The 17091-nt window shown below is 42.9% G+C and overlaps 1 protein-coding gene across 1 annotated transcript in view; it reads right to left on the bottom strand.

The window, feature by feature from the left end:
* Positions 1 to 17091, bottom strand: part of LOC126298286 (zinc finger protein squeeze-like) — a 346884-nt gene that overhangs the window by 268795 nt on the left and 60998 nt on the right. Inside the window, exon 3 of the mRNA XM_049989585.1 lies at positions 16125 to 16481. Within this exon, the coding sequence (XP_049845542.1) occupies positions 16125 to 16481 (357 nt within the window). The remainder of the gene's footprint in view (positions 1 to 16124; positions 16482 to 17091) is intronic.

The following is a 17091-nucleotide window of genomic DNA, read 5'->3' as shown; positions in this document are numbered from 1 at the left end:
AGCAAAAACGCATCAGAAGTAAGTACAAGTGACAACTTCGTGATGTTAGTAATGCTTCGTGGATATTCAGAGAGAATCTCAAAGAACTTAGTGCGAGATCCTTACGTGTGCGAATTCTGCACAAGGAGTCTTGGTGAATGACGTGTGATTCAGCGTTAGATTTCCTCCTCCTGCCTCTACTACTAAGCAGAGCGCGATAAAAGGGTTTGTCGAAGCATGCCTTCAGTTACACTCATTTTAGTATGGCATAAATTTACCTTAGATTTCCGGAGCGACGGAGTGTGCAACATGACTGGAAATACGCGCAATCGTTCCTACCTATGAACAAGATTGTAAGACCGACACGTAAAGACCAAAATCTATCTCACTGACTTAAATTTCTTGCTACAAGAATTATGGGTGAGAGTAAGGATGAATTTTTGGGAAATTGAGCAACTGCAAACACCGGTCATGTGAAACGCAGCTCGTTCTGTTAATTCATACGGGGTGTCCATGAAGGAATCCCTGATTTCAGAATTAAACAGCTCGAAAACTAAGAGCAACGAGTGCAACAAAGGTACCTATGCTTATTACGAAAGCTGTAAAAATTTTATACAGGAGCTTTGAAGAGTCCGGCCGGCCGGTGTGGCCGAGCGGTTCTAGGTGCTTCAGTCAGTAACCACGCGACCGCTACGGTAGCAGGTTCGAATCCTGCCTCGGGCATGGATGTGTGTGATGTCCTTAGGTTAGTTTGGTTTAAGTAGTTCTAAGTTCTAGGGGACTGCTGATCTCAGATATTAAGTTATATAGTGCTCAGAGCCATTTTTGAATAGTCTGAAAGGCTTTTAACAGATGGGGCTGTACGCTGTGCGGCTCGTTCAGCATGCGTAATTAAACTCGTCCTCTGCAAGCTACCTGTGCAATCACTTCACAATGATTCCGGAATGTCCACTAATCGTAGGACGTAGGTGGTGCAAACGAACAATGAAATTTGTCATCACGTTCTGCAGTATAGATTCAGACTTCACACAGATCGCCGATTCAAGCTCGACCATCTTGGTGGGATGGTCCGGCAGACAGTGTCTCTCAATGTGCCCACAAAAAGTTGTCATAAGAAGTCCAATCAGGAGAATATGGAAGTCAATCCATACAAGTGCCGTTAAATTTTGCAACAATACAACGCAATTGTTCCAAAATTGCAACGTAACGCTGACTAGTGATAGGCCATTTTAGGAACCTCAAAATCGCCTGTTTTATTTATGAGCGACTCCATTTCATCATTAAACCACATACAGCCAACAGCAAATCCTTCCTTATCAGTCATATGGTTCACAAAATCAGCCCTCTGTAACACACTTCAGCTATGGCCTACTGGCTTTCGATTTTGCGTGGAAACAAGTGTAGCTCAGTTACAGTATTTTCTGCGTGCTGGAACACTTCAAACCAGTCTCTGCTCTAATTCTTCGGACGGACGTCCTTAGACTTCGCTGAATAATCCAAGAAATCGTGGCAATATTTTCAGGAGTAACCCATGCTAGATCATCAGCAACGCTACTTGTCCCTTGGAGCCGGCCGCTGAGGCCGAGCGGTTAGAGGCGTTCCAGTCCGGAACCGCGCTGGTGCTATGGTCGCAGGTTCGAATCCTGCCTCGGGCATGGATGTGTGTGATGTCCTTACGTTAGTTAGGTTTAAGTAGTTCTGAGTCTAGGGGACTGATGACAGATGTTCCATAGTGCTTAGAGCCATTTTTGTCCTTTGGAATCGGACCCTGTTGCAACAGTAAACCGTATTTGAAAACTGCGCCTAGTTGCCGCAGGGTTGTATTCTAGCCTGTGGTATATCTGTACCAGAAAACTACGTTGTTCAGTGGAATACATGATTTAAACTTCTTCCTTCGGTACACTAACCGCCTTTTACGCTTTAACGGTGGAGCTTATAGCTCTGAGCTGCGCGCCTAAGTTATAGAGACTACGTATTGCGTTTACAGTGCCATTTGTTAGCACCTTTTCGAACTATTTAGAAACTTTTGTGTAACTTCTGCACAAACTGCTTACAGCTTTCACAATAAACATACGTTTTGTTGCACTCGTCTATCGATCTTAGCTTTCGAGATGTTTAATTCTGAATTCAGAACTCTTTCGCTCGACACCTGTATTGACACCTCAGCGAATAAACCATGGTTTGACTCGTTTATTTATCTTTGGTCTGAAGTACCAGTATACATTAACTTGTCGAGATTATTGACAACTATTAGCAGTCTGTCACACTTCCAACCATTGTTTAAAAGCCAAAAGTACTTCAAAAGCTAAAACTGAGTATTATTTAGAAAAGTAAGTGTATTTCTGTACACCTAAATTTTTCAGGTGATCGTAAGTTTAACTTCGCAAATAGCTGGCTGTTTTTCAAGGAGTTCCTTGTTGGGTGGGGGAGTGGCTATGTAAGTAAAAAAAAAAAAAAGTATTCCTTTTCAGTCCATAGACCTATCACAGCACTGCACTGAACAGATACATATTTGAATAATGTTCTGGGGCAGTTGAATTTAATGAAACTAAACTTCTAATAGTTATTGTTTATAGGTCCCCTAACTCTGACTTCAGAGCATTTCTGCTCAAGCTAGAGAGGGCTCTTGATTCACTTTGTAGGAAGTAGCAGAAGTTAGTTATATGTGGTGACTTCAATATAAGTTTTGTCTATGATGGTGCAAGAAATAGGATGTTGGTAGATCTCCCAAATTCGTATGATGTGAGGCAGACTGTGTTTTTTCCATATAGTTTTTTAAACCTTGTCAAGGAACAAAAGTGACAGGATGTTTAAAGTGCCGATAACACAGATAATAAATATAATGCTTTCCTTAACACATTTCTCGTGCTCTTTGGGAGTTACTTTCCATTGGAACGTTCTAAACGGGGTACTAGCAGTAATAGGTGGCTGACTAGTGGGATAGGGATATCATGTACAACAAAATGGGAATTATATCAGAATGTTAGAAGTAGTCACGATCAAGCTGCAGTAGCGCATTACAGACAGTATTGTAAGGTGCTTAAAAATATTATTAGGAAGGCAAAGAGTATGTAGTATGCAAAGAGAATAGCTAATTCACTGGATAAAATTAAAACCATATGGTCAGTTGTGAAGGAAGCGTCTGCTCAGCAGCACTAGGTCGACGATATAAAGTCAGTTGGCAGTAAAACTATTTCTGTAACTGATAAAGCAGATATATGTACGGTATTTAACAATCATTTTCTGAGCAGTGCTGGTGAATTAAACAAAAATTTAGCTTCTACTGGGAATCATATAACTCTCTTGGCAAATGCCTTTCCGAGATTGATGTCTGAAATACTCCTCTGTGATATAGACAAGGGGAGATTGAGTCAATAATTAAATCTCTGAAGACTAAGGACTCTCATGGTTATGATGGAGTGCCTAGCAGAATATTACAGTGCTGTGGTGCACATGTTAGTCCTGTACTTACTTACAGTTGTAATTTTTCAATGGTCAATTTCCTGAACGATTAAAGTACTTAATAGTAAAGCCGCTTCATTAAAAGGAAGAAACGGATAACGTAGACAATTTTAGTCTTATTTCCATGGCATCAGTGTTTGCTAATGTTATTGAAAAGGCCGAGTATGTAAGGATAATGGATCATTTTATATCACACGATTTGCTATCAATTGTACAGTTCGGCATTAGAAATCGCTTAACAACTGAAAATTCTATAATCTCTTTTCTCTCTGATGTATTGGATGGGTTAAACAAAAGTTTCTGAACGCTGGGCACATTTTTTGATTTAACTAAGGCGTTTGATTGTGTTGATCACAAAATATTGCTCCAGAAGTTGGACCATTGATTCCAAAATCTTAGCAGTAATACAAGCGCTTTCAAATCGAAACTAAAGAGTTTCGTAAGCGGTCACTCCTTCTATTCTTGTTGTATTGTTCGATCTAGGGCGCTGCAGTCATGGGCTGTGCGGTTGGTCCCGGCGGAGGTTCGAGTCCTCCCTCGGGCATGGATGTGTGTGTTTGTCCTTAGGATAATTTAGGTTAAGTAGTGTGTAAGCTTAGGGACTGATGACCTTAGCAGTTAAGTCCCATACGATTTCACACACATTTGAACTTTTTTTTGTTGTATTGCTAATTGCTTTTACTTAAGCTTATGGACTGACTTTTTTCGGGTTCATAAACATCTTATTTTTATCTGTTATTACTTTTATGTTGTAATTTAATGTACTGACACGTTACATGACCTTGGAGATTTGCTCCTCAATTTGGTCCTACGAAACTTGACGTGTAAATAAAATAACATACTATGTGGTAATTTGGTAACACAGGAGGCATTTGACCATTGAACATTGTAGATATATCTGAGAAATTGTAGCATAATATATGCCATTCGTAGTGTGAAATCTTAACAGTCATATTACTATATTGGGCTTCTCAACCATTACCACCTTGCTGAACTCATAATCTGAGTATAATCCTACAACCAAACATTTACTACCACTCATATTTAGACTGTACATTTACAGAAAATAACATCACCTTAATACGCGAGTTATGCAATGGTAGCAGCTTGATGAGTGGTGCTGATGATAGCGATAATGGGTACTCAATGTCTGGGAATATTTGTCGTATATCTGATAGCCTGTCGGTGTGACTGCTGCTGCAGTGCATATGCTGGCCGCGTTTTCTGATCCCATAATTTAGGTATCTGCTGCCGTGGTGGTCGTGCAGACAATAGAATCTTAAACACGTGCATGTTATGGTCCAACATTTAAGAAAGTGCCGCATCACGGGGGCTTTTCTCTTTTGGAAAATAAAAATCCGAAGTAAAAACACATCGAATGTTAATAAACAGGTGATCATTTATGAAAAAAGAAAAAATCGTCAGAATTTCCAAAAATCATATTGACTATTAATAAATATATATTCATTTGTGGAAAAAAGAAAAATTGTTGGTATATCTAAAAACACATATGATATTAATAACTGATTAATAATGAGAGAGATGTATGTACTAATACTTACTTTCGAACGTGACAAATTTTTTGTATTCTGGTCAGAGACAGTGGCTGATGGCGCTTCATGATACTTTCACTACAGTGTATAGGCATTTAGTGATGAAACACTTACAGTTGATGGCATGGGGAGAATGATTCGTATTGGACTAGTGGGCAGTGGAAGGGGAGAAAACTTGACACATTTCAAGTTACATCCTGACCTTGTATGTACCAAACCCAAGTGGCCGACAGGTGTGAGGAGAGGGGGATGGATTTCTCGGAACTGTGGCTGTGACCTTCACATAAAATCATTATCTGCCCTCATACCCTCCCTGCGCCTCAAATACCAGCCAACGGAGACCACGGGTCCCTTGTACCAAAATGCTCATAAATTAGTCCTGAACGACATCTAAAAATTCGTGATTGGGTTCACCCTACATAAATAACCTGGCAGATGTCCGCTTCCATAGCTGAGTAGTCAGTACGGCAGAAAGTCATGCCAGGGGCCCAGGTTCGATTCCTGGCCGGGTCGGAGGTTTTCTCCACTCGGGGAGTAAGTGTTGTGTTGTCTTCATCATCATTTCATCCTCACCGACACGCAAGTCGCCGAAGTGGCCTCAACTAAAAATACTTGCATCTGGCGACCGGTCTACCCGACGGGAGGCTCTAGCCACATGCGCATTTACATTACTTGGTAGATGGAGTCTGCAGCCGTATGAGGCTCTTTCAACATTACGTAGTTGTGTAAAGGGAAGTAACAGCGTTAGAAATTTCTTTAAAAATGCAGACAGACGGTTAGCGCCCTGAGCGAAGATTAATATCTGGCATTAAATGTAAACAAACGTACTATAATGTGCGTAAACAGACGAATCGATTCGATATCATTTAACTACACTGTCGCCCACTAATTGCTGCAGTCATTCATGGTCTTTAAGTATCTATAATTTTCTGTCTGAAGTGGTTCACGGCGCTACAGCCTCATGATACTGTCGGTGAGGAAGGCAGATGCCAGTCTCGGATGTATTGAAGGAATCCTAAAGTCGCAATAGAGGTGGGTTACAAAAGCTTCGTTCGGAGAATTGTTTAGTATTGTTCGTAGACCTGGGAACCCTTCCAAGTTACATTACCGGAAGAGACAAAAAGATTCAGAGACGTTGGGTTGGGTTGTTGTGGGGGAAGAGACCAGAGAGCAAGGTCATCTCACGTAATGTTCAATACGGTAAAATTAGTGAAATTCGGGCTAATATCTTTTATGTGACAATTACGTGTAACTCTCGCGAATGGAATAGGAACAATGGGAAAACACTATGCAACCTCCGCCACACACCTTGCGGTCCCTTGACGCATGCATGTGGAGATCACTTCCTCACGCTTGCCCTTGTGTATATTATATTCGTACTTAATATACTACAACAGTCATACTCTAGCAACTGATCTGGCAGAGTACCCGAAAAAAATCTGGTGGTATGTAAAATCGCTAAGTTGGTCGAAGCCTTTCATCCAGTTAGCTGTTGACAAGTCTGTTGTGGCAGTTTCAAGTAGCAAAACGAAATTCGACGTTTTAAGTTTCACGTTCAAGAAATCGTTCACGCACGAGAATCGTACAAATATGCCGTCGTTTTACCATCGAACAGACTCCTGAAATGAGGACATAGTACTAAACATCCCTGAGGTAAATAAACAACTGAAGCAGTTGAAAAGAAATAAGTCGCCAGGATGCAATCCCATTTCTATTTTTTAAAGAGCACTCTACGGCATTGGCCCCTTACTTAGCTTGCATTTATTCTGAATCTCTAACCAAGCATAAACTCCTTCGCAACTGGAAAAACACACAGGTGACTCCTTTACATAAAAAGGGAAAAGAACGGTCACTCAAAATTATTGACCAGTATCCCTAACATCGGCTTCCTGTGGGATCTGTGAACATATTCTCAGTTCGAATATAACAAAATTTCTTGCGAGTCAGAAGCTTATGTCCACGAATCAGCATGGTTTTAGACGGCATCGCTTGTGCGAAGGTCAGCTTGCCCTTTTCCCACATGATACACTGCGAACTGTGGATGAAAGGTAACAAGCAGATTCTATATTTCTAGATTTGCGGAAAGCGTTCGACACGGTGCCCCGTCGCAGGCTGTTACAGGAGGTATGAGGATATGGAATAGGTTCTCAAATATGTGAGTGGCTCTAAGACGTCTTAAGTAATAGAACCCAGTATGTTGTCCTCGACGACAAGTGTTCATTAGAGACGACGGAGCCATCAGGAGTGCCCCAGGGAAGTGTGATAGGATCGCTGTTGTTCTCTGTATACACAAATAATTTGGCGGACAGGGTGGACAGCAGTCTGCTGTTGTTTTCTGATGTGGTGTACGGTAAGTTTAGTGACTGTAGGAAGATACAAGACGACTTAGACAAGATTTCTAGTTGGTTTGATGAACGGCATATATATAAGTTAATGCGGATGAGTAGGAAAAACAAACCTTTAGTGTTCGGATACAGCACTAGTTGTGTCCTGCTTGGCACAGTCACGTCCTTCGAATATCTGGACGTAACGCTGTAAAGCGATATGAAAGGGAACGAGCATGTGGGGACAGGTAGGAAAGGTGAATGGTCGACTTCTGTTTAATGGGGGAATTCTGGGAGGGTGCGGTTCATCTGTAAAGGAGACCGCATATAGGACGCTAGTGTGACCTGTTATGGTTACTGGTCGAGTGTTTGGGATCCGTACCAAAACGCATTAAAGGAAGACATCGGCGCAGTTCAGAGGCGGGCTGCTAGACTTGTTACCGGTAGGTTCGAACAACACGCAAGTGTTACAGAGATACTTCGGGAACTCAAATGGGTATCCCTGCGGGGGGGAAGGGGGGGGGGGGAGGGGGGGGGAGGTGACGTTCTTTTCGAGGAATACCACTGAGAAAATTTGCGGAACAGGTACTTGAAGCTGACTGCAGAACTATTATGTTGCCTCCAACATACATTGCGCTTAAGGAACACGAAGGTAAGATATGAGAAATTAGGGCTCACACGGAGGCATATAAGGCAGTTGTTTTTCCCTCATTTTATTTGCAAGAGGAGCAGAAAAGGAAATGACTAACAGCGGTGCAGGGTACCCTCCGCCACGCGCCGTAGGGTAGATTGCGGAGTATCGGTGTAGATTTAGTTGTATAACGCTTTCTCAGAAAATTATATCGAAAAATTAGTTCAGGAGCCAACTGTAAGTGTAAATGGTTGCGAAAACATACTTGGCCTCTTAGCAACAAATAATCCTGAGCAAATATGCAGCATGATGACGGATACAGTGATTAGTGACTACAAGGTTGTCTTAGGAAGAATGAAGACTGTAACATTCAAAGCTACCAAAATTAAGCGAAGCGTATGTCTGTTTGAAAAAGGATAGTAAAATTCGATTGACTCGTGCCGAAGAGACAGCCTCCCCTCCTTCCACTCTGACTATGTAAGGGTAGACCAGATTTGGTTTAAATTCAAAGAAACAATGTCGACGGCTACTGAAAGATGTATACCAGATAAAATAATAAGAGATGGCACTGATACCACATGGTACACAAAACGGGTCGGAACACTGATGAAGCAATGAAAAAAGTATCCCAAATTTAAAAGAACATAAAATTCCCAAGACTGGCGAAGTTTTACGGAAACTCGAAATTTAGCACGAACTTCAATGCGATATGCTTTTAATAGTGTCGACAACGAAACTCTATCTCGAAGTTTGGCAGAAAACCCAAAGAAATTCTAGTCGTATGTAAAGTACACCAGCGGCAAGATGCAGTTAATACCTTCACTACGCAATAGCGACGGCAGTGTTACTGGTGATAGTGCTACTAAAGCAGAGCTACTAAACCCGGTTTTTCGGAATTGCTTCAACAAAGGAGAAGAAGTAAATATTCCATAATTATAATCAAGAACAACTGACAACATGAGTAATTTAGACATAGATATCCACGGTGTAACTAAGCGGCTTAAGTCACTTAATAAAAGCAAGGCCTCAGGTCCAGACTATATTCCACTTAGGTTCAATTCAAAGTATGCTGATGCAATAGTTCCGTACTGAGCAGTCATATACAATACTCGCTCGTCGAAACCCCTTTAGCTAGAGACTAGACAGTTGCACAAGTCATACCAACACCTAAGAAAGGAAGTAGAAAAAAAATCTGCTGAATTACAGACCCGTATCACTAACGTCGATTCGCGTGGGAGTTTTCAACATATACTGGGCCCAAACATCATCAATTACTTTGAAGAAAACGATTTATTGACAGATACCCAACACGGATTAAGGAAAATATCGTTCTTGTAAAACACAGCTAGCTCTTCATTCACACGAAATAATGAGTGATATCGACAGGGGACGTCGAACTGATTTCATATTTATAGATTTCCAGAAGACTTTCGACACCGTTCCTGACAAGCGACTTTTAATCTAATTGCGCGTATACGGAATATCGTTTCAGTTGTGCGACTCGATTCGTGATTTCCTGTCAGAAACTATATTCAGAGTAAATGACGGAAAATCATCGAGTAAAACAGATGTAATATCTGGCGTTTGCCAAGGAAGTGTTATAGGCCGTCTAGTGTTCCTGATCTATATAACTGATTTAGGAGACAATCTGAACAGTTCTCCTAGATTGCTTTCAGATAGTTCAAATGGCTCTGAGCACTATGCGACTCAACTTCTGAGGTCATCAGTCGCCTAGAACTTAGAACACACATCCATTCCCGAGGCAGGATTCGAACCTGCGACCGTAGCGGTCGCTCGGCTACAGACTGTAGCGCCTAGAACCGCACGGCCACTCCGGCCGGCCGCTTTCTGATGATGTTGTCATTTACCGTCTTGTAAAGTCATCAGATGATCAAATCCAACTGCAAAATGTTTTAGACGAAACACCTGTATAGTGCGAAAAGTGGCAACTGAATCTAAACAATGAAAAGGAAACCGCTGAATTTTTGTTAAACGATAAGTCACACGAATCTAAAGCTGTGAATCCAACTAAATACTTAGGAACTATAATTATGAATAACTAAAACTAAAACGTTCACACAGATAACGTTGTGAGGAAAGTGAACCAAAGACTGCGATTTATTGGCAGAATACTTAGAAGACGGAACAGGTCTACTAAACAGACCTCCTACTCTACGCTTGTCCATCCTCTTCTGGAGTATGGCTGCACGGTATAGGATTCACGTCATATATGACTGACAGAGGACATCAAAAAAGTTTAAGAAGGGCAACTCGTTTTGTATTTTCGCTGCGTGGGGGTGAGAGCACCACGGACACGATACGCGAATTGGGGTGGACGTCATTAAAACGAAGGCGTTTTTCGTTGCGGCAGGATCTTCTCATGAAATTTCATCACCAACTTTCTCCTCTAAATGCGAAACATTTTCCTAGGGAGAAATGATCATTATAATAAAATAAGAACTCACATGGAAGGATTTAAGTGTTTGATATCCCCGCACTGTTCGTTAGTGGGACGACAGACAAATAGCTTGGAGAGGGGGAACCAGGAATTTAATTGTGAACTGCAGAGTAATGATATTGATGTAGGTTGTGCTGCTGAAACCACGTGTACTGCACCTCGTTTCCAAATACTGAGTTTATAAATTGTTGCACCATCTAGATGTAGCTTTTCACTGTGCACTGCATCAGGAAAGAAGGTCGTCAGCACACGAAACACCCAGTTATTGTGTCGATTTTCCATAGCCCTCATGCCTGAATTCTGTGCATTCACACATCCAACAAGGTGAAACTATAGGCCTGCCTCGTCCAACGGAAACCAATCATACAGTTCTTAATTATATGGAGTTACAGAAGTCATGAACCACTGAAAGAAAGATATACGTTTTTCATTATCCCCAGGTGACAACTCAAGAGCATCACGCCTTCTATGCAGATGTACCTTTTAACACTTGCGTAATACCGTGTGGGCACTATTAGAGGAGTGATTGGCTATACAGGCTGCTTCAGCTGCCTCTATCTATGTCCTGTTACGCAACCCGTAATGTTAATATCTCGCGCGAGGTTTTCATATTGTCTTCCTCGCTACGCGCAAACATTTAGCAGAAAGGAAAAAATAATAAACAGGATCTTTCCGTAGGAAATTTGGTATAGTTAAGTTTTGACTGGTATACGTTTTCGCTAGAGGCCGTAGTTTTAGAGTTATTCAAGAACAACGTACAAAAACGAACTTCCAACGCACCCCTACTCCCGCACTCTCTTCCTACGGGTCACAATTTGTAGTTTGTTGTTCACCCACTCCCTCTTATCACTGTTCAAAAACTTTGCGACATCACGATTTATGTCCCACAACCGACCATTTGTTCTCTTCATTGACTGGCCTTATTACGCCACCGACTTAGAAACTGTATAAGTAACATTCGTGTCAATTTTAACTACCAATTTTGTAAATTTTAACACCATAAAATGAACAATTACATCGTTGTATTCGTCAGACCTTCTGACTACTATACCATTGTGCTTGTAAGGGTTAAATTTGGGTCGCAACGTTTACAAAAATCGTTTTTCTTTCATTACCCTCACGGGAACGTTTAAATGTATAGTGTTAACAAAATAGCCGACTATACTGGTGACGTTATAGCGCAATCAATAGTTCGTTTAATCGGAAACTTTTGTGCGGTAGTAGGAGGGAGTGCCATGAACAATATGACAGAAATCCTGACTGCCGAGAGATGAGTGCGTTTGAAAGTCACTTTTATACGTTTCTCTTGAATAATTCGAAAACAGTGGCTTCCAGGGAAAACGAACCTAGTACAGAATTTAACTATATTATATTTACGAAAAAAAGGCCCGTTCATTTTTTCTCTAGCACTAGTAGTGTGAGTAGGATGCGAGAGAATATAAAAAACTCGTACGTGGTTTATGAAGGCCAGATATAACATCGCGGGTTGCATAAAACAGCATCGGTAGTACCAGCTGAGTCACCCTGTATAGGCTTGCCAAGAGCTGTACGAGACTCAAACTTTGTGCAGCTTATACATCTATCAACTTTTATCGTGTTAGCACTTGCAGTCTTTTATTTTTGGCTGCATCTGACACATTTACTGTCTTCTGGAATTTATTGTACAGGAGGTTGATATTAGTTTGATGCAGTGTTACTATCATTTTATTTTATCTGTGCTGACCTTTTTGAACTCGTGGCTGCCACTTAATTAAAGATGAGGAAGATCTTATTTCCGGCTATTTTCGGACACGGTCAACAATCTTACCATGATCTTCTGTGGAGGCATTCTGAGTCCCGCTGTAACTGGTGTATGAGATGTACTGAGCCACGATGAATGCTCTCGGTTGTAATGTGTAACAAATTTTTTTCTCAATTAAAGAAGGATACCTCTGATGGAACTTCTCCGATTGCACTGTTCCAGTCGCTTCACTCGTCGCATTTGCGTCGTTCCTTGACTGTGTTCCTGGTAGGCTAGTGATGGGAAGAATCTAAAATTTCAAGGACTGGAGAACCCTGTTCTCGAGAGCCAAAAGGAATCTAACACACATCCGAGAACCGCAAAGTTCTATGATTGGAGCCTAGCTGCTAGGGGCACTGTACGAATCAGCGACGCGGCCCGCTGTACTCGTCAAAGTTTGTTCTCGGATGTATATCTAGCGTGCCCGCGCCCATGTCGTATTCTGCGCCCCTAAGGAAATTAGTTTTATGTTAGTGAAGCAAAGCTACGTTTGTTTCTGTAGTTCGTTTTTCGGATGTCATCTTCCTTTTTGTTTGTACAAGTGCAAAAGTAAAGGTAGTTTCTGGATTAGTGTGTATTCTTTATTTTACAGTCTTTCTCATGCGATTGTAAAGCAACTATTCTGTAAAAATCAATGTTAATGTTGATTTAAAATTTACAGTTTATTCGGCATTTATTTGTCGGAAAATTACTGTGTGATGTTGATCTGTTGAAACAGAGGTTAAAGAATAGAACTTAAATCTAGATTTAAATTCAAAATTAAACAACTTCCGTATTTTCATCAAACTTGTTTCCAAACTATTTTATTCTCCCGTGTTTCCGTAGCTGTTTTTGAAAATTAATGAAACGGTTCTTAGCGAAATTCTGTAGAGTTATGTTGATGCAAATATCAAGTATGTAAGTTCCAGTGTTGCTTTTTAATACATTTATCAGTGAAACGATCAGTTTTGTATAACAAGAGAACAAGTGAAATCTGTGGACCAAATTTCCGTAGGAAGAGGCAGCTGAAAACACCCCGGAATGAATACTCATTCGTTAACTGATAAGTTTTAACAGTCAACAACTACTCTTCTTTTGGCTTCGAGTGCTACCGAAACGAGCTGATACGCTACACAAAAGAGGTCTTGTTTTCGAATGTAGTAGCTGAAAACTCGTCATTTACCGATAATACTGAGAAAGTGCTGGAATCTAAACCTCTCAGGTGCTCTGTGCGTCCCGCGGTGAAGAGGAAGATCGAAATCACATTGTATCTGGCTGCATACTCTGGAACATGTCAGTTGCGTTACTAAGAAACTTCAGCAGTCTGAAACATTAGTTGCCAACCTTAGGCTCTGTACTGTTTTATCGAAAGACATTTTGATATACAGAATTTCAATAATGGAAGCAAAAGTAACTATGTAGGAGACTTCATGAAATATAAAGCAACGATTTTGATGTGAGAATTGAATATGATCGTAAAGAGTAGTGAAATATTATCAAGGTATGTATCTACACTGCGCAACAGAATTAAAGGGTCACTTTTAGAAACCCCGTAACTGTCACTCCTCCCCTGTGATTACGCCACAAGAGGAAAGTGGGCGCGAAACAGGTCTGAAAAAGTATAAGCGCCCTTTGCTGATTCCGACCGCATTCAAATGTCGTCGAATAGTTTTGAACGGACCCTAATGATTCCACTCTGTACTCAGAGCTAAATTGCGGCCATGCTACACTCCAAAGGTGTTTCGATCATGTTCGGTGGAATTGGTGGCCCACGATGTCCTTGGAGAAGGATTGTATCGTCCATGGGATGTCACTACAGTCAAAAGTTGCCGGGAACGTATCCCTGTTGGACATCGCAGTCCGGAGTGTAGTTCTCGACCGCGAAATGTGTGGGAGTCAACGCTCCAAGGAAAGTGGTGATTTGATGCATCCGTTTTACACCACCGCCTGAGGCATTTCGTGTCGATTCTGAGCGGCGGTGCGTCTTAAATGTTTTCCTCCGCCTCCGTAAGAAACCCGTGTGATTTCGACCCTAGGCGTCGCTGTTCTGACCTCCATTGCCTAGGCGTCAAAAGAGAGAATGAAATGTGTGTAAGATTAAGTGTGATGACCTTTCTATCGTGTAACACTTCTACGGTGGTGTTGGGCAGAATTATGGTGAAATCTGGGGCCAATGTGAGACTATTAACCCACATTAAAGCTCTCATAAGCTTCTGAGCTTTGGCCCTTGTTTCGCATGTGTCCCGTTTGAAGCGTTGTCGGGCTTGAGGATGACATTGCAGGGCGCCGCGCTTTTGTACCATAAAAGAGGATGGTTGCACGTACCTTTAAAAAAAATCAGACTCATAGGCCGCAATGGGAGACAATTACGAGGTTTCGAAAAGATGACCCTTTAAATGTGTTGTGCAGCGTACTTATTTCATAACATTTGAGTATATTTCCTTCAAGACTGGTATGTACGAGGGGTAGTCGTAAAATTTTAATAATCGGATCCAACGAATCAAGCTGTGATCATGATGTACGTGATAGTGTTAGTTCTTCTCTACGTGTTCATCCTTCAATGGAAATGTTTTTCCCAACGGTAGATGACTTGGCGGAGACGGTTGTATAAGTCTGATTTTAGCTGTTCACGAGACGTTGCACCACAGATATCACATCGTCGTCACTCTGGAAATGCCTGCCATTGGATGGACTCTTCGTCTGAGGCGGCAGGAAGAAGTCACTGACTGAGTGCCACGTCACGAGAACACAGGACGTGAGGCAAAATTTGATGGTCAAAGCAGCAACATGTGGGACTGTTTCCTATGAAGAATGTACTGCGGCGATGTCGTCGATCAAAAATAACCCCTCGGACTGCTTCCCGTGGCGCTGCATACTGACAAGCTCGAGTAACCTCATCGGGAGAGAGCCGTAGTATGATCTTGTGGCAGTTTGCCGCTTACAAGCGTAATCTGCGCCTCGATCGACGAATGTTGGGTGTTTGCCTTCTTCTGCGTCGGTAAATCTACACGTTTCCACTGCGTGCTTTGCTGTTTTGTGTCTGGGTCATCCTGATACACCATCACTCGTCCATTAAGGATAAACGGCTAAAGAAGTCATCTGGACCGGCCAGCCACTTCCGAAAAGTTTCGTCTACTGCCTCGGTTTGTTGGGAGAAAGGCGGTTCAGATCTGCGTCCGATCATTCTCATTTAGGTTTATCTTAGCTTCCTAAATCGTTCCCAGAGAACGGTACGGCCGATGTCCTTCCCTGTGCTCGAAACAACGAGAACTCGTTCTCCGCCTCTCATGACCTCGGTGTCAACGGGGCGTTAAACTCTAATCTTCCTTCCTTCCTTACTTCGTCGGGTCTTTTGAAACAGAGTGATCATTGGTGGACTACAGTTTACGGTGGGTGCAACCTCCGTCGTATTCAAATTTCGTGCAACGTGGTGAAAACTGACCCACGACTGATTTTCATTTTCTCCACTTTCGCCTCGATGGCGCCACCTCGGTTTTCGAAAATAAGGGCTTCTACTTCTCTCGTGAGTCCTGGCTGTTCACGGAGAAATTGTCTGTCACTGTGTTCTTCACAATTTGGACATCGCTGACACCGTCTGGGTGACGTAACCACTGTGTCATTTGGTGTTGCACTGTTACCGTACACTTCCACCAACTCACCGGAAAGCAAATTACCGCACAGTGGTGTACTTTATAAACGGGATGTGGCGTGTTGTTTTGACCGCACTAGCAGCCTACTAGACCTACTGTGTCGGGAGAATTTCAGTGTGTACCAGTACCTGTAAAACAAACAAATAATTAGTTACGTAAATTTATTTTTTCGGGGTGATAGTTAAAACCTTGTGCCCGTCCATCGTATGTAGGCAGCTGACACGGGGTCAGCCGAAAGCTAGTGAAATAATTAGAAGACAAGTTGCGAGCCGTCGTCGCATTGGCCGAGACGAGAGAGCGCGACTGACCTCGACGCCGTTCCACATGTAGTGCATGGAGTCGTGGTGCGGCGTGTTGATGTGCTCGGCCATGACGGACATCCAGTGCACTAGGCCCTGCGCGGAGGCGGGCGGCGCGTGCAGCGCGGCAGCGGCGGCCGCGGCGGACTTGCCCTGGTGCGGCGGGTGCGGCTGCTGCAGCTGCAGCTGGTGCTGCTGCGACACCTGCTGCTGCGGCGCCGGCTGCGGCTGCTGGTGCTGCGGCTGCGGCTGCTGCTGCGCCGGCGCCGGCTGCTGCTGCGGCTGCGGCTGCGGCTGGTGCTGCGCCTGCTGGTGGTGGTGGTGGTGCGCCGACGACGACTCGCCGCCCCACACGAACGCTGCCTTCTGGAACAGCGCCGCCAGCACCGGCCATCACCCCTCACGCCCAAAAAACAACTTTCTTTTAACAATTTATACACGAGGTTTGTCGAGTAATATGCTATAAAACAGATCTTAACATTTGCATTTCTTTTAAATCAAACAAACTTTATACAGTTGCGCCAACGGCCTTGCCGCAGTGTTAACACCGGTTCCAGTCAGTTCACGTAAGTTACGCTCTGTCGGGCTTGGCTCGTAGTCGGTCGGCTGACTGTCCAGATCTGCCGAGCGCTGTTAGCAAGCGGGACGCACACATCCCTTGGGAGGCAAACTGAGGAGCTACTAGACTGAGAAGTAGCGGCTCCCGTCACGAAAACTGTCAACGGCCGGGAGAGCGGTGTGCTGACCACATGTCTCTCCGTACCCGCATCCAGTGACGCCTATCGGCCGTGGATGACGCGGCGGTCGGTTGATACCGTTGGGCCTATCGAGGCCCGCTCAGACGAAGAAGTTTAGAAGCTACTGAGATGGATGATTACATTAAACGTGCATTAATGCAGATACCAAATTAGACTAAAAGATAGGATAATTTGATTGGACATCTTGAGGCATCGAGAAATGGTTAATTTGGCAATAG

The sequence above is a fragment of the Schistocerca gregaria genome, chromosome X, assembly GCF_023897955.1.
Source record: "Schistocerca gregaria isolate iqSchGreg1 chromosome X, iqSchGreg1.2, whole genome shotgun sequence".
Classification (NCBI taxonomy): Eukaryota; Metazoa; Arthropoda; class Insecta; order Orthoptera; family Acrididae; genus Schistocerca; species Schistocerca gregaria.
Note: the sequence above shows the minus strand (reverse complement) of the source record. Positions and strands in the feature narration are given on the sequence as shown.